The sequence below is a fragment of the Miscanthus floridulus genome, chromosome 8 (assembly GCF_019320115.1).
Source record: "Miscanthus floridulus cultivar M001 chromosome 8, ASM1932011v1, whole genome shotgun sequence".
Lineage (NCBI taxonomy): Eukaryota > Viridiplantae > Streptophyta > Magnoliopsida > Poales > Poaceae > Miscanthus > Miscanthus floridulus.
Window position 1 is genome coordinate 201,359,814 of NC_089587.1, and position 18,500 is coordinate 201,378,313.

Below are 18,500 nucleotides of genomic sequence, written 5' to 3' on the forward strand. Positions count from 1 at the left end.
TTCGATGATTGGTGGAGAGGGCGACATCCACGAGAGCACTTCGAGCGGTGGGTTCCACCTCCCCCTAACCTCCCTCCAATGACAGCTAAGGAGAACCACTTAGCCGCAGTTAGACGACTCGAGGAACCTCCTCTGTGCCATTGCGGAGACCGAAGCGTAATAAACCCTACAAAATTTGAACTACTTGTTATGCAGTACGAACACAAGACGAAATCACCTGCTGCCCTCGTCTTCTATGCCGGCTAGCCTTGTGACCAGATTGTTTGCAAACGAAGCAAAGATTTCTGCCACGGGTTTCGTTGAAGTCTCCCCTGCCGTACATGTCTTCGCCGTACACTCTCATAGCGTCCATGTCCCCCTTTAGTCGTTTCTTCTTCCTCCTACCCTTCCCTACCTTCATTAGATCCGGATGCGGCACGTAGTCATAACCATTATAAGGTGGCCACTGTGTCGGGTTAAGGTATGGCTCGAAGCTCATCTCCCAAATACTAACGGTGTTCAAACGGAGATACAAGGGTGACATATATGGTAGATCCTCAGAGTTGTACCCGCGAACCCTGCAGGCCGTGATCATATGAGAGCAAGGGGCATGCATGATCTGAGGGACGTTGCAACTGCACTCTACCTTTTCAAGATCAACTCGGTAGTTTCGTCCACCATAACGTTCGCTGTCCAAACTTGTGCCACTCTTGCCCCGTACACTAAAGATATGGTGGCGGGGTCCATACGGCTCGACTGTGTGCTGCTTGGTCAATTCCTCGGCCTCTTTCAAATGTTCAGCTCTGGCATTTCCAAAACGCCCCTGCTCAGCTATATTCCTCTGCGCAAGTTCCCACATCTTCACAAAAAATATTCGTTGCGCTTATGAAACGAGAACTCAACAATTCCAGACACATGCAACGATCGAATTCCAGTGAATACACGGTTGAAGGACTCCGAGGAGTCAGTGGTCATGATGCCATACCTGAAAACCCCCTCGTCATATGCTAACGCCCACTGAGCCTTCTGTTCCATCTGCGCCTCTAACCAGACCTTTCCCGCTGTATTTACCATCTTGTCTAGTTCTCTCTTTGTCTCCTTGAACTGGTGCTATGTACGTACACAACATAGAGCCTTTACCTTGTCACATACCTCGCTGCAGCGCGCTAGACCGGGCCGGGAGGCGCGGGCGCAGTTCTCGGCGGGCAGCCGCTGTGCGTGGCCAGAGGGGGTGGCGCGCCGACGTGCCGGCGGATGCGACCGCGGCGGCTGGCGTGCTCGGCGGCGGGCTGGCATGGGCGGGCTGGCTGCCGCGGGCGGACGTGGCCGCAGCGGCCGGCGTGCTCGGCGGCGGGCTGGCGTGGGCGGACGCGGGCACGGCGGCCAGGCGTCCTCGCTGCACTGCTCGAGCAACAGCGGCTGCTCGGCCACTGACGGCCGCGGGCCGCGGCGGGGGTTTTATTCGGCTCTGCCGCGCCACGGATCATGGCGCGGCAGTGCCGCGCCAAGATCGGTGGCGCGGCAGGCCCTGTCCCGTCAGCGGTCAACGATTCCGGTCGCCGCCATGTCAACCCTCTGCCGCGCCACCATGCATGGCGCGGCACAGGCATTTGGCCGCGCCAGAAAAATAGGCGTGGCAAAAAAATGTTAGTTTTAAAAAAAATCCGACCGTGTTAGATTTAAAATTAGTTTCTAAAAAAATGTTAAAATTAAAAAAAAAATCACCACCGTGGACGAGCTTGTGGTTGTGAGGCGCGCCGGCGGTGAAACGGTGACGCGTGACGGCTCCCTTTCCCCTAGTCCACACCAACTCCAGAAGCCTCCGCCGCACTTGCGAAGGCACCAGCTCACGGGTGGCCGTCGGACAGGAGCGCAGCGCAGGCCTGCCTGGCACATGTGGCTGGGACTGGGAAGGGAGCAACTCTCCGCGACACGTTGCTGTCACCTACTATGGCGGCACGTCCGCTCCAGTTTGATAATGACGAATGCTTCGGCGGACCACTTAAATCGAGCGAGCGTCGTGTCATTTTTTCTCGCCAGGATATTTTCTTTTTTGAGGCCCTTTGCCACGATATCTCGGATGTCTTAGAGTGATGTTGTGTTCCACTTCATGGCAAAAGGGACGTGCGCGTTTCGGAGTTCGATCTGGAATTCGGTATTGAACGGCAATTTAAGACATGTATATAATGGAGACCAAGGCTGTTATGCTTACTATAAAATTGTTTCGATAAGCATCATATTTGCTTTACTTTAAGTATCTCTAGGTCATATCCTACTACTGTAGAACTTATACATATAATTTATACACATGACTTCAACATATATCTTCAACGTTACAAAGTTATCGGCAAAGTCACACACATAACTCATACATATAACTAACTACGTGACAAAGTTATATGCATAACTTTTATGTATAATATTTTGCGGAACAAACTTATCAACATAATTTCATACAAAGCTACAGAGTTATATATAAAACTTTTATGTATAACTTATTTGTATAACTTAGATATATAACTTGATGAATGATTTAGAGTAAAGTTGGACGTATAAGCTATATTCAAAAACTTAGATGTACAAATTAATATTATAATATATTAGTAGAAATATGAAAACTATATATCAAAATAAGTATGTAGTATAACTTATAAATATATAACAAAAAAAGAGAAAAAATTATAAAAAAAGGGAAGAAAAAAGGAATGCCCGTGCAGGTGTAGTCATGCCACCTAATGAATCTGACTAGCAAAAAGTTATTCAATCAACCTGTGTGCATAAGTTATAAGTTATATAAAAGTAATACACATAAATTTTAACTAGAAAAAAATTATTCAAAACATATACAAGTGGGGTCTAGTTTTGTTCGCCTCATCGCGTAGAACATGCCGGTGCAGACGGATTTAAAAATGGATACACAGTTTAAAAAGTTGTATCATTTTTAAATAAATGATTTGCTTTTTTTTTTGTCACGTCAGCTGTGAGCAGAGGAGTGGGCGCATGCAGCTCGGACAACCAATCGTTCGCTGCGTTCCTTCTGACTTTCTGAGTGAACGCACGCCGGAATTGGGGGCATAGACCGCGGTGCGGGCCGCGGGCGCCATGCATCCTTCTCACTTCTCAGTTTCTCACAGTTCACCATCCACGCCGCGATGGGCCTGCAGGACATCGGGTTCTGCTAATTGTCCTGCCAAGAATTCTCCAGAACAGCAACACGTCCATCCACGCCGCGATGGGCCTGCAGGCGCTCGGGTTCTGCCAATCGGGCCTGCCGAGAATTCACACATCAGCGGATCAGCCGATCAGCGACACCCGGGCGGCCGTGACGGGCTCCACCGCTAGCTCGAGAAAAGAATCAACAACTCCCTATTTTGAATTTTTATAATATAAAAAAAGTCTCCTCTAACTTCCGCAGTCATATCTGCTCCCAATCCAGCTTTTTCTCATGAGATCGAAATAACAGGACACATGAATAAATTAATTAATAAAAAAGTTTCCAGGTGAGAAAATGGTAAGAGATAAAGAAACTATTAAAAGAAGCTAGGCCGGTTAAAAATAGTTAAGGGTTCCCAATACAAAATCCTTAGAAAGTTAATATAGAAAACTATTGAAAATAGAAATAAATCGATGTTGCTACTTAGAGCATCTTCGAGAGTTCCCTAAATATTTCTCCTAAAAAGTGTATGTTTATCAGCTCCTAAAAAGGTTTTAGGAGAAAAAAAGTTTATCTTCAATAATTACTAATATTTAACTTTAAAAAATCAAATGCTGGTCTCATTTGATGTTTTTTTTCTTTTTTTTCTACAGCTAGGAGCAGCGCGGAGCAGAGCGGCTCGAGGCAACGGCGGCGCATCGCTTGCAGATCGGGCAGGCGCGGCGAGGAGCAGAGCTGCCCGTGCCGTGGCGGCGGCTGGGCCGTCCCGGTCGCGCGAGGAGCAAGAACGCGGCGTCCACGTCCGCCAGAAGGAAGAATGCGCTGCCGAGACAAGCTCCACTGTCTTACTGTGCCAGCATCTACGTCCGCATCCGTATCATGCCTATCTTCTCCGCAGCGCTGTCTGCCTGCGGCAGCCGCCAAGCTCTAGCACCTCGCCTATGCTACCCGCGCGCCTGTGGAGAGAAAGAACGCAGCGCCGAGGACGAGCTCCGGGGCCTCGCTCCATGTCAGCGTCCGCGTGCACCTCGCCTGCTTTGGAGGCCAACGCCGACGGTCATGGTGCACTCGTGCTGTCCGCCGGTCATAGCCGAGGCCGAGAGCTGGGTGCTGGTAGCGCCGGCGGAGCTCGCCGCACTGAGTATCTTCGAGCGTGGCTTCGTCCGCGTAAAGTTACGCGGAAGAGAGAGAAATTTCCCAAGTTCTAAAAGATTAGAAGTAAATATTAGAAGTTATTGGAGAGAGTTTTTCCTATCTTTCTATAAAACAAGGATTAGGAGGATCTTTAAAAAAAGAGCATCTCCAACATCCTCCTAATTCTAATTTTTTAAGAGATTGAAAAAACACCTCTTCAACGACTTCTAATCCACGTTTCTAATCTTGTAACGCTCGATAAAAACTCCCCCGAAGCGCGTAAAGTTACGCGGAGTGCCCTCGCGCGGATCCAGTTTCCTCGTGCGGCGTCCTTTTTCACACCGAGGGCAGTTCTTCTTCGCGTCATATTCCGTCGTAGCCGCTGCCTCAGCCATGGCCGTCCGTAGCCGCCTCCATCCTGCAGCTCAAGAGCGTCGCAGCGGACGAGATGACCGGGGACCTGTTCGTCGTCACGAAGCCACCGGTCGGCACCCGCACCCTACGTAGCCGGCTCATCACGCGGTCCTTCTCCAAGGCCGAGACGCGAGCGCTCATGAGGCAGCTCCTGGGCGCGGCAGAGAAGATGCATGGCGCCGGGGTCACCCACCGCTCATAGCCGGAGTGTGGGTGGCCGTTCCGGCGGCACGCGACCTGGTCGCTCAGGAACGAACACTCCACCGCGTCGTCCTACAGGAAGGTGCAGTCCCGGCGGAAGCCGATGATGATGGGCGGCACCCCGATCTGGTGGAAAGTGCGCGCCCGGCGGCGCCCAGCACTGCTCCCGCGGCGACAGCCACTTGCCCACGATCCATGTCTGCCCTGCATTGCAGTACGTATTACGCTGCCACCACGATGGTGATCACATGCCATGGAGAACGCTTTCAATTGCATGCATACTAATCTTCGTCCTACAGAGGTAGAGCGCGATGGCCCCTGTCGTGCTTGGACGTGGCCTGGTGGCCAGCTGCCGCCAGCTGGGGTCTGCTGGGGTGGGTAGAAGCATGCAATGATCCTGTTCGGCTTACCCCATATTCGGCTTGTTCGGCTTCTTTTTTCAGCCGGAACAGTGTTTTTCTTTCACAACAATTCAGCCGGAACAGTATTTTCCAGCAAGTTTTAGCCAAGTTTCAGACCAGCGAATGAGGCGCCGACGACGGCGACGAAGCTGGCTGCCGCCTAGGACCTGCAAGGGTCCGGCACCGGCACGAGCATGGAAGAAGGCGGCGGCGAAGGGTTTACTGCCGGGAAACAATCTTGTGGGAGCAAATTTTCATTTTTTCTAAGTGACTAGCAAATATGCCCATACGTTGTAACGGGAGAAAATAAGGGTCTGTTTGGTTTCTACAGGAGCTACTAAAATTCCTGTCACATCAAATGTTTAGATATATGTATGGAGTATTGAATATAGACTAATTACGAAACTAATTGCACAACTTGTGACTAATTTACGAGATGAATCTTTTAAGCCTAACTAGTCCATATTTGACAACGTGGTGCTACAGTACACATGTGCTAATGATGGCTTAATTAGGCTTAAAAATTCGTCCCGCAAATTAGCCTCCATCTATGTAATTGGTTTTATAATTAATCTATATTTAATGCTTCTTATTAGTATCTAAACATTCGATGTGACATGAATTTTAGGAGCGACTAAAGAACCAAACACCCCCTAAGTTATCCAATGGTCACGGAAGACGAGAACATAAATAGTACTGGGCCCTGTTCGCTTCTCTTTTAATCCGTTTTTTTCAGCTTGTTTTTTCAGTTGAAATAGTATTTTTCTCTCATAACAAAGTAGCCGGAACAATATTTTGACTTGTTTTTTCAGCGAAACGAACGGGGCCTATCCATCGATGATTATGATGGGGTACCTCTCTTTAGTTTCTACGTTGCCGGACTCGTCAAGGGTTGCATTGGTGCATCCACAGCCAAGACACAAATTTGTTTAAACCGAACTAACAACAAACATCTCAAGATATTAGTTCAAGTTTAATTAGTTAGACCATCGGTGCAACCAGGTTCTTATAAGATATGTTTGTTTTTAATCAAAATTGCATCTGCAAGAAAACTTTTATTTTTAAGAAAAAATAAAGGTTCTAATGCCTTTCTTTATTCTTTATTTTTTATATTTATTTATTTATTTATTGAAACGTGACGAAAAAAATAAAAATGTTAAAAATAAAACTATAATAAAAAGAAACGGATAGAGCCAATGGACCGGAACCGACTCTTTATGATTTTTAATATCTATAGGTTTTACTGGGGCTTGTTGGACAGCGCGTCCAGCCAAGACGGGGAGGGAAAGGAGGTCGCCCTCACCGTCATCGTGGCCCACTCTGACGCTGTCCTCCACGAGGTGAGGACGTGAGGTTACCCAAAAGGTCCGACCATACAGTGCCGCGGTCTTTGTTGAAGCTCCCGGGCTGCTACGACAAGGGAGAGCCAGAGACAACCTCGACGTGATTCGGTAAGAGAAGTTCATAAATGATCATTATCTTCATAAATGATCATTATCAAAGATATATATATATATATATATATATATATATATATATATATATATATATATATATATATATATATATATATATATATATATATTATATTCAATAACCAGCTATAAAATAAGTTATTCTGTAGCCACCTCCATTTACGATAATTTTATATACTAATTTACGATAATATCAATACATATTTACGATAGTTGGGTTATAACACATGGGAATATTTACCATAACGTTATAGTAAACCACTTAGTAAGGAGTTACTACAATATCGTAAATTAACATAGTAATTATCGTAACTCAAAGTAGTTATAGAATAAATTATTCTGTAGCTAGCTATAAAGTAGTAATTATATATATATATATATATATATATAAACTATTATGCTGTAGCTGGCTATGGAATATCTAATTCTGTAGCCGGACCCAACCCATCGACCAGACCGCCACCATGGAGCGGACGTGCACAGACCCACCGAAACTTTTGTTAATTATTAGTTCAATTCCATGCCGCTTGCCTTTCATGGCTCGTAAATGTAGCCATTTAATTAGATTGGATACCCCTTAATCACCGCTTCCTAATTGCTCCATTGGGCCCGAATTTTTTACTATTTGGCCTTTTTTTCGAAAGTTTCTCTCAAATAGACCTCTGGCGGAAAGAATTCCAGAAATGGACCCTTGGCTCGGCGCCAGAGTGAGTGGCGCCGAGCTCGGCGCCACGGTGACTGGCGCCGAGGTCGTGGGCACGGGCAAACGGCCTGTAAGGGGCTCGGCGCCATCCACTCTGGCACCGAGCTCGGCGCCGTAGATCTTGGCGCCGAGCTCGGCGCCATTCACTCTGGCGTCGAGCTCGGCCTAAATATCTACCGAGCCTTCTTCCCCATCTCCTTGCCCTAGCCAGCCACCGCCGCCGCCGCGCCCACGCCCGCGCCCGCCGCGTCCGCCCGCCTGCCCGCGCCCGCCCGCGCCGCGCGCGCCACGCCGCGCCACCCGCGCGCGCCCGCCCGCGCCGCGCGCGCCCCACGCGCCGCACGCACCCGCCCGAGGCCGCGCCGCGCCGCGCCGCGCCTGCCCGCGCCGCGTGCCGCGCCGCGCCGGGCCCGTTCGAGCCGCTGCAGCTCCGCCTGCCCGAGCCGCTGCTGCTCCGGCGGCCGAGCCCGCGCCGCGCCGCTGCCTCCGCTCCCTCGCCCGAGCCCGCACCGCGCCGCCGTGCCCTCGCGCTATTGCCCGTTGGTTGGCTGCAGCGCCGAACCGCCACGCCCTCCACCGCCGTCCTAGCCTTTGTCTCCACCGGTGGCCTCGGCCTCGCCCCACCTTGCCCCCTCCACCGCCGGCCTCGCCCCGCCTTGCCGACGTCCACCGCCGCCCTCGCCTCACCCCGCCTCCCACGGCCGTCGAGCCGGTCTCGCAGCGCGGAGCGCCGGCCACCCCGCGACCGCCGCGCGCCACCTCTGTCGTTGGCCGCGCCACCGCAGTCCCGGATATTCGCCTTGACCTACGCCCATCGTCTGTCGACCCGGAAAGGTAAAAAATATGAATATGCAATGTACCTATTTAGTTGGTGTATGTTATTGACTAGTTATACTGTGATGACTTTGTTAGTTGATTTAGTTAGATATATATGTAGATAGATAGAAACATAGATACATTGGTAAATAGATATAGTTAGATAGCTACTTAGATATGTAGTTATATTTGTAGTTAACTATATATGATCTTGCTATTTAGTGAGTACACTATAAATATATACGTAGTTATTATCATGATTACTTAGTTTGTAGTTAGAAAGTACTTGTTAGGTACTATCTATCGTCTAATTTGGACTAAAGGACATGTGTTTCGTTACGTTTTTTAAATAGATGGACAACCTAGTGACCATATATCATGGAGGCACGGTTGAAAGCGATCGTTATGAATATGTTGAGTTTCTTGACATGCAAAGCGTGCCTGTGCTATTCAATGATAGGCCTTCATTTAGTGATATGGTTGCAAGGGCTCGGGAGGAGCTGCATTGCTTTGGAGATGATGACATTGCAGTTGATGGTGTACTGCACCTAGGTTGTCCTCCGAACATCTTCAGGCGAATGATCTCAATTGGTTGTGCAGATCAGTGGGACAACTATGTGAGATCGGCTATGAAGAGCCAGCTGCAATGTTTGGACGTGGTTGTTCGTCGGGTGTTAGTTGATCCAATCCCTCATGGGTTTACCCCAACAATGGATCATCCGGCACACATCGACCCTCCCGTTTTGGAACCTTACCTGCATGTGCAGATTGCGCCTACGGTTCCTGATGCTCAATCTGCCCCCAATGCGTTATTTGGAGATGGTTGTCATACTCATGTTTTCGTGGCAGATCCTCCTTATGAGATCCCTTTGACACAGAATCATCCGAGTAAGTGTCTTAACCGCATGGTTTTTGGGAGCTTATCCCGTTTCTTACATCTATTTCTTTCATTCTTCCTCATTTCTGTAATGACGTTGCAGGAGACATTCCTGAGAATATCGATGTGCCCCATGTTGCTGCGCAAGTGCACTTTTCAGATGGATTTCGTGGCTCCAATAATGTTGAAATTATGAATGATTCGGAGCCATATGAGATGGCTAGGGCTCTTGATTCTGATGATGATCGTCCTGTTGGAGAGCTGACGGAGAGTGATGTTGAGATGATGAGACGTATCTTTCCCGACCGCCGTGATCCTAGAGTTCATGAGTTTAGTGATCTTGCTCATTCTGATCTGGCGTTTGCAGAAGGACGTGATGATGAGCTCCTAGAAGCTCCTGAGGCCGGTCCTAACATGGTAATTGAGGAGGGGAGGGTGTTCAATGACCTCCCTACTTTGAAGAGGTGGTTGCAGGCTTTTGCAGTGATATGAAAGAGGCCTTACAGGGTATTGCATTCATATGTGGAGCGCCGTTACACAGTTGTGTGTGACAAGGAACACTGCCCATGGAGGGTTTGTGCAAGGAAGCAACAGGTGACTGGAAAATGGAAGATCACAAAAGTAGTTGGGCCACACAATTGTGCTGACCATGAGCTGACACTGAGGCATCGGCAGTTGACATCTACCCTCATTGCCAAGCGGTTGATGGGAATTTTGCAGGGAGAACCCAACATGAAGGTGAGAACAATTATCAGGACCGTTGAGGCGTTGTATGGAGGATATGTGATAACTTATGGTAAAGCATGGAGGGCTAAGCAGCGAGCGTGGAAGATGATATATGGGGACTGGGAGGATGGGTATGAGCAGCTGCCAGTTCTTTTCAATGCAATCAAAGCGGTGAATCCAGGCATGCATTATGAGTACATCCCAAAACCTAATGCATGGAAGGATGGGAGGCAGATATTTTTCCGTGCCTTCTGGTGCTTTCCTCAGTGTGTCGAGGCCTTTAGGCACTGTCGTCCCGTCTTCTCCATTGATGGTACGTTCTTGATTGGCAAATACCAGGGCACACTTCTTATAGCCATATCCTGTGACGCGAACAACAAGTTGGTTCCTTTGGCATTTGCTTTGGTTGAGAAGGAGAACAATGATAGTTGGGGATGGTTCTTGAGGCTAGTCCGGATACATGTGGTTGGCCCTGGCAGGGAGGTTGGCGTCATATCTGATAGGCATCAGGGCATACTTAATGCCGTGCGAGAGCAGTTAGAGGGGTATGCACCTTTGCACCATCGTTGGTGTACTCGACACCTTGTCGAGAATCTACTACGGAAGGACAATGTCAAGAAAAACTTTGATCTGTTGCAGAAGGCTGCTCGACAGCTTGAGGACAAGTACTTTAGGGAAAAGTTGGAGCAGGTCAGAACCGCATCAAATGCAGAAGGTAGACAATGGCTCACAGGTTTGATGAGGGATTTGGAGAAATGGACGAGAGCTCATGACGACGGTGGCTGGAGGTACGAGGTTCAGTGCAGCAACATGGCAGAGTCATTCAATAAGTTGCTATTGGGGATACATGGTATACCCGTGAATGCAATTGTTCAATTCACCTTCTATAAGCTTGTTGCCTGGTTCAACGATAAACACGCCCATGCATTGCAGTTGAGGAGTGATGGAGAGATATGGGCTCTCAAACCAAAGGCACACCTAGAGAAGGCAAGAGAAAGGGCTGGCACACATGAGGTTGCATGCTTTGACCACGCCACAGGGACTTATCAGGTCGAGCATAGGGGCGGTACAACGTCCGACGACGAGGTCCGAGAGTCGAGGATACATGTGGTTGTCCTCCAAGATTTCATGTGCACTTGTGGTAAACCAAGGCAATACCACTTTGTATGTTCGCATTTGGTGGCAGCAGCTAGGCATCGCAACTATAATATCGAGAGGAGGATACCTCACGAGTTCAGTGTCAACACGCTTGTGAACACATGGAGCCCTCGCTTCGTGCCTTTCCGGGACCCTGGAGAGTGGCCTCCTTATGATGGGCCGAAGTACATTGCGGATCCAGCTTACCGTTGGAACAAGCATGGATCAAGGCAGAGGACGAGGCATAGGATGGTTATGGATCAGATACCCGGAAGAACTAGGCGTGGGAGAGGAACTCCATTTGTTACTGATCCCGAGCAGTACGAGTGCGGCAAGTGCGGTAGACTTGGCCACAACTCACGAAGTTGCCATTGACAGATTAGTGAGGCAGGACTATTGGTTTATAGTATTATTTTATATTTTGTCGTATCATATATTTAATTATGCATGTCTCAGTTTATGCTTGTATTTGTGTCAATTACCTATACATTTATAAGTTCATGTTTCATTGTACATTGCAATTCTAATTCATTCACTTTTTTTGTAGGATGGAGCAATTCCACCTGCTCGACCCGACGTACGAGGAGACCCACAGAGGACGTCTCGTTGCGCTGGGGCAGGTAATAATCTATAGGTTTTATTCGTACATGTGTTCATGAAGTAACATGTGACTATGTTATATTCGATGCAGGACCTTCCGCACCTTCGTTCTAGGACCCACAGTGGGTTCTTGGACATTCGGTACGACGATAGGTACACTCCTTTCCTACAAAGAGCTGGCCTGGATGTCATCTCCTTTCAGGTTTGTCGTGGGTTGCCCAAGTTCAACTCAGCGGCGATAACTGCGTTGGTAGACAGGTATTAAAGTGAATCATTGCCTCCATTCATGGCCATTTGTTAATGCGATTGACTTTTTGACAAGTAATCTTGCTTGGTCTTAAATATAGGTGGCGGCCGGAGACTCACAGCTTCCACCTACCTTTCGGGGAGATGACAGTCTCGCTTCAGGACTGTCAGAAGATGCTAGGCCTAAGGATTCATGGGAACCCAGTCACCGGGCAGTGCAGGTCAGAGGGATGGAGAGCACAAGTGGAGGCCTTCCTTGGGCGTGAGCTTGGTGAGCAAGGAGCTCGCACTTCTGGAGTTCCCATCTCATGGCTACGTACAGAGTTCGCATAGTGCCCCAAGGAGGCAGATGAGGAGACGGTTGGGTACTACTGCCGGGCGTGGATCCTACACCTTTTTGCTTGCGTTCTCTTTCCCGACGCGACGGGTGACAATGCGTCCTGGATGTGGATCCACTGCCTCAGTAACTGGGACCAGGCGGGTCAATATAGCTGGGGCTCTGTAGTCTTATGTTTTCTATACCGGCAGCTGTGTGAGGGGTGTCGTCGGTCTATGGCGAACCCGTCACTTGGTGGATGCGTGTACCTATTACAGCTGTGGATGTGGGCTTGTTTTCTAGTTGGTCGTCCAGAGGTACTGGCTCGTCGTGAGTGGTTCCAAGGTCAGCCTCCAAGTCACCAGCCGACGTGGGCGTACCTTTGGGACCAGGTCAGGGTTTCGCACACGAGGATAGACCGGGCGTACATTCAGTACACGAACGAGCTAGATTCGCTGACGGCGTCTAGTGTAAGTAAATTTTATTTTCCATGCAGCTATTAAAAGGATTAGTATACCATCTAACATCTTATTTGAACATGATGCAGGTAGAGTGGGAGCCGTATGGTGGAGAGGACGCACTACTTTTTCAGTTGAGCACCGTATGTGGGGCCGACGACTACTTCTATAGGATGAGGTGCCCTCTAATCTGCTTCTATGCTATCGAGTACCACCTACCAGATAGGGTTGCATGCCAATTTAGAGTGAGACAGCTTTGGCCTATGCCTCTGTTCTCGACTGGCGTTGACTTACACAAGTAAGTGTTTTGATATTTCAAATGAGTCATGATGATGGTCCATTTCTTATAATATGGTGCCACGTACGTGGATTAATGTAACGATGACATACGTGCAGGTTGGATCGTCAGAGGAACAAGAAGATTTTTGACTGGGAGAGGCACCACCAGTCCTACATTGAGGAATGGGAGGAGATGCACGACAACCTGGACGACAACAACGAGCCACACATGAACCGTGAGTTTAGGTGGTACCAAGCTTGGTACCAGCGTTCGACAAGGTGCAGGCTCAGACTACAGTGGACCGAAGCTGACTACGCCGACATTGAGTCCTCCGACGATGAGGACACGACGTACGACCGGTCCACTCGTGCAGGAAGGCAGGTGGAGGCAGGACCGATCTTGGACAGAGTGGTAAGCCAATTGACTTATTTTGTTACGTTTAGTTACATAACAATACATTAGGTGTTCTTGGACCGACGTTAGGAGTTATCTATTGTAGTTATTGCAACCTTCGAGCTGTATAACCCTTGTAATAAGTTACATTCTTGTACAAAAGAAAACAAAACTAAATGATATATGTTCAGAAGTCTTATTATTGAAAACATTGTTGCAGGGCAATACACTGAGAAGCTCAGTTGAAGAGATCGAGCGTGTTCGGCCTAGAGTCAATGATGACTACATACTTGGCTTCCTAGATGTAAGATTACAAATATTCTTTCAAACAAATCATTAATACGTTATATTCTTTCACTTAACATAGTTTTGTACAACAGAGGCTGCCACGTCGTCTACGCCATGCGGCTGGTCGTTGTGGTTGCAGGACAAACACGACGCATGACGTGTACGATCCTTTCGTAGGAAGAGGAGCCTTGGGTTCCTCTAGTCAAGCAGCTACAGGGGACGAGGAGGAGGACGAGGAGGCCGACGACGACGATGACATGGACAAGAGGCACGATGAGCTTGGGCCCTCTCAGCTCCATGACGCTCCATCGACTCATCCTACACCGCCTCTAGGCACTAGGCGACGTCGTCCGCGTGACCCTTACACTCTAGGCACCAGCGCTCTGGGTCACAAGGGTAGGGGCAAGAGTAGGAGACAGTGAGGGACGTGGTAGATGTTACTATGAACTATTGTATTTACTTATCTTTAATTATTCGGGACTGTATGGACATTGTGGACTATTTGTACTTTGCATGACATATTATGTTAGTTGTGATATTCGTTGTGGTTGCATTATGCTTGTTGGATGATTAAATGTTTAGAATATATATTGATGTCTCTGTTTGTAACTGTGGATGCTTCTAATACAAGACCGTATCTTGCGATTTTTTTGCGTGAATTTTAATCATACAATACTTGTACAAAGGCACAAATGTAGTACACAGATTAACTATAAATTTATTACGTTTATAATCCAGGAATATTTGTGTCGGGTACCTTAGAACGGGGTACCCCAAGCAAACGTCAAATGGGTCGCTAAAGTCCCATCTAAAAAATAAAGCTAGAAGGTAAGCCGTGGGCCCCTCACCCGCCACGGCCGAGCCCACTGGGTCCTCCTCCTCCTCGCCCCGAGCCTCGAGCAGGAGGTCTCGGCATCCTGACACAAACTCCACCTCGCGCGAGGCTCTCCAGGGAAGGCCTCGGCAGGGAACGCCGTCTCCGCCTCGCCCGAGGCTCTCCACGGAAGGTCTCGGCAGGGGGTGCATTCTCCGTATCGCGTGAGGCCTCTCGCAGCACGCCTCGGCAAGGAACCCGATCTCCGTCTCGCGCGAGGCCTCATTCTCCATGTCGCTCGAGCCCGGCTCGTCCGCAGCCCGTCGCCCCCCGCCTCGACCGACCCTCTAGACAGCACGTCATGTCTCATTAATGCTTCAACCACTCCCGCAATCTCAGCCGGATGATGGCTCAACGCCGCAGAATGGCCGACAGGACCCGAGGTCGCATCAGCGCCATACCGGCCGGGACAGGGCACGGCGGGGATTACCGGCCACTGTGTCCTAACGCTGTGTCCACGATCAGCGCCATACCGGCTGGGACAGGGTACGGCGGGAATTACCGGCCACTGTGTCCTAACACTGTGCCCACGACCCGCCGCCCACTCGAGGCCTCGGCACTGTACACCAAGGTCTCGGCTATCTTGTGGTTCGTGCCTGCCGAGACCCCTCCACTGCGGTGCAGCCTCGGCACCGACCAAGTCTCGGCCTCGCGCACAGTCCGTCCATAGTGGCTTGCACGATCACCGCCGCACCCACTTCGAGGCAGTCCCGGGGCTCCCACGACGCACAGGATCGGATGGGACGACCACGCCGCCCCAGTGCTCCGAGGATGGACCACTCCGACGACCACGCCGCCACAGGAACAGGCTACAGGGCCCGGACACACCGCCTCTGTTCACACGACACCGCATAGTTAGCTCCTGTACCGTCCTTGTTCTCCCTTCAGGATATAAAAGGAGAGGACTTGGGCTGTTTTAAAAAACAAAGGAGAACACCTGGTAACACACACACGCGCGCACATCCCTGCCGCCTGAGAACAATGCCTCAAGCGGCCCGCACGACACCTTGCCGAGACCTGGGACCAGCTCCCTCTCTCCCTTAGCTTGTAACCCCCTACTACGAGCACTTCGGTGCAAGGAATACAAGATCGACCTCTCGGACTGGACGTAGGGCCTCGATTGCCTGAACCAGTATAAACCTTGTGTCTGTTTGCATCACCATCCGGAATTGGGAGCACGCAGAACAAATTCACTGGTTGGTTGAGGACCCCCCGGTCCGAAACACCGACAGTTGGCGCGCCAGGTAGGGGGCGCTGCGTGTCAGTTTCATCATCCCAGCAGGTTCCGGATGGCAGACCCCATACGACCATTGCGTCTTGGCACCGTGGTTTGGTTCGGGAGCCTAAAGTTCATGTCTCTAGGGCACGAGTATGACATGGTACTCCTCACTCATCGAGCTCCACCGTCCGACGATGAAGTTACGCACCGGCAGCCCAGGCGCAGGCGGCGCCCGAGCGGCCACTCTCGCCGCGCTCGCCAGGCACGACACGAGCAAGGCCACCCCAACGCTACGCGAATCCGGGGCGGCACGCCACCCCCCGCTGATATCCTACGACCAGCTGTTGGCACAGGGTCCCTGGCTGGGGACCTATCTAGCCTGAGCTTGGACAAAGGAGAATCGCCGATGGCACGCGGCGATGCCCAGTCGTCAAGCTCCGCTCCACCACTCCCTGAAGAACCGACCCCAGCGGAGCAGAATCTGGCGATGGCACCATCCCCATACCCCTTTAGGTTGAGAAATGCCGCCGCCTCTTACGCCTACGCTTACACTGCCGCTCACGAGCATCCCTCGGAACGCCACCAGCGCTTCGCTCTCGACCTGAGCACCCACGCCGACTCCTCAGATGAGGATGAGGCATGGCCCGGAGTGGATTTCTCCGGACTCCACGACCCTGGGGCTTTGCGCCAGTTCTTGGCCGCAAGCGACTACTGCTTCGGCTACTCTGACTCCGACGATGAAGGCACCAACGACCCCACTCGTGAGTGTTTTCACGTCGGGCTCAGGATGCCGAGGGCGGGCGAAGAGGACGAGGGGGCAGGTAGCCGTTCCCCGCTCCGCCCAGGTGCGGGCACCGCCACACCTCCATGCGCCGTCCTACCGGCCGCACGAAATGAGAACGTCGCTCTTGCACGACCTCAGCGCCCAGACCTAAAATAGCTCCGTGAGCTCCAGGCCAAGGTCGAACAAGACCAACTCCTTCTGCAGCAGCTTCGAGACTCTCTCGAACAGGAACAACGAGGTCGCGGCGAAGGCGGGGGAGCCCGACGGAGGGCCTGCGATGTGCATCACCGCATCCATGATGACGAAGGGAGTGAGCAACCCCCAGTCTTCAATCACGCCAGCCAGAATGTCGTGGTCGCGGCAATGCTGGTCCGCGCAATGCCCGAGCCTTCTACCACGGAGGGGCGGCGGGTTCGCGGCGAGCTCCGAGATCTCCTAGAGACCGCCGCGGTTCAGCAGGTCAAAAGTTCCGCCTCCCAATGGCACGGGGGCGCCTCGAACTTACCCACAGCCCTGCCTCGGTAGGATAGGGAAGCCTCGAGATGCCCCGAGCCCGCTCGAGCACCGATAGCCCACAGGGTCCCCATGCTTCTTGACCGCCTCGACAATCGACACGAGGTACGGGGAGACCATGAGGTGGTCGGCCGACGACGACGCCACGACGGTGAGGGCCCCGCCCGAGGCTACCATCCGCATCAGGGTGGCCGTTATGACAGCGAGGAAGACCATAGTCCCTCTCCTGAACCACCTGGCCCTCGGGTCTTCAGTAGAGCTATCCGCAACACTTAGTTCCCAGCCCGGTTTCGCCAGCCAACCAACCTCACAAAATATAGCGGCGAGACCAACCCCGAGCTTTGGCTCGCCGATTACTGCCTGGCTTGTCAGCTAGGTGGCGCGGACGACGATCTGCTCATCATCCGCAACCTCCCCCTGCTCTTGTCAGACTCGGCGCGAGCCTGGCTTGAGCACCTTCCTCCCTCTCAGATCCACAACTGGCGCGACTTGGTTCAGATCTTTGTTGGGAATTTCTAGGGCACATACGTACATCCCAGAAGCTCCTAGGACCTTAAGAGTTGCTGCCAGAAACCAGACGAGTCTCTCCGAGACTTCATCCGGCGCTTCTCCAAACAGTGCACCGAGTTGCCCAGCGTCGGCGACTCGAAGATCGTCCAGGCTTTCCTCTCCGACACCACCTGCCGAGACCTGGTTTGGGAGTTAGGTCGGAACGTGCCACGCACCGCTGCTACGCTCCTCAACATCGCCACCAACTTTGCCTCGGGCGAGGAGGCTGTCGGAGCCATCTTCCCCGACAGCGACACCAAGGGAAAACGGAGGGACGAGGACCCCGATGCCTCGGCCTCCCACCTCCCTAAGAGAAAGAAAAAGGGGCACCTAGGGAAGCAGGAGGTCATGGAGGCTGATCTGGTCGGGGCCATAGAACGCAAGAATCCCCGAGGCCCCAAAGGCCCTAGGCCTTTCGACGACATGCTCAAGAAACCATGCCCTTATCACCAAGGCCCGGTCAAGCACGCCCTCGAGGATTGCTCCATGCTGCAATGTTACTACGCCAGGCTCGGGCTGCCCGACGACGACGCCAAGCAGAAGGGCACCGACGACCGGGACGAAGACAAGGACGACCGGTTCCCCGAGGTACGCAATGCCTTCATGACCTTCGGTGGACCCTTGGCGTGCCTTACGACGTGGCAGCACAAGAAGGAACGCTGAGAAGTCTTCTCGATCAAGGTGGCCACCCCCAGTACCTTGACTGGTCTCGGGAGGTGATCACCTTCGATCGAGATGACCACCCTGACCATGTTCCGAATCCTGGGCAGTACCCGCTGGTCGTCGACCCGATCATCGGCAACACTCGACTCTCCAAGGTGTTGATGGACGGAGGCAGCGGCCTCAACATCCTCTACGCCAACACCCTAGAGCTCTTGGAGATCGATCGGTCGAGGCTCCGAGGCGACGTCGCACCCTTCCACGGCATCGTGCCAGGGAAGCGCACGCGACCCCTCGGGCGCA

General features: G+C 51.4%; 1 protein-coding gene across 1 annotated transcript; it reads left to right on the forward strand.

Moving 5' to 3' along the window:
- The first annotated feature begins 1,091 nt into the window (after positions 1 to 1,091).
- On the forward strand, positions 1,092 to 12,730 carry LOC136470499 (uncharacterized). Its single transcript, XM_066468331.1, has 3 exons — positions 1,092 to 1,434; positions 7,669 to 8,317; positions 12,727 to 12,730. The coding sequence occupies exons 1-3, from the start codon at positions 1,092 to 1,094 to the stop codon at positions 12,728 to 12,730; spliced, it is 996 nt and encodes a 331-aa protein (XP_066324428.1).
- Positions 12,731 to 18,500: the final 5,770 nt, after the last annotated feature.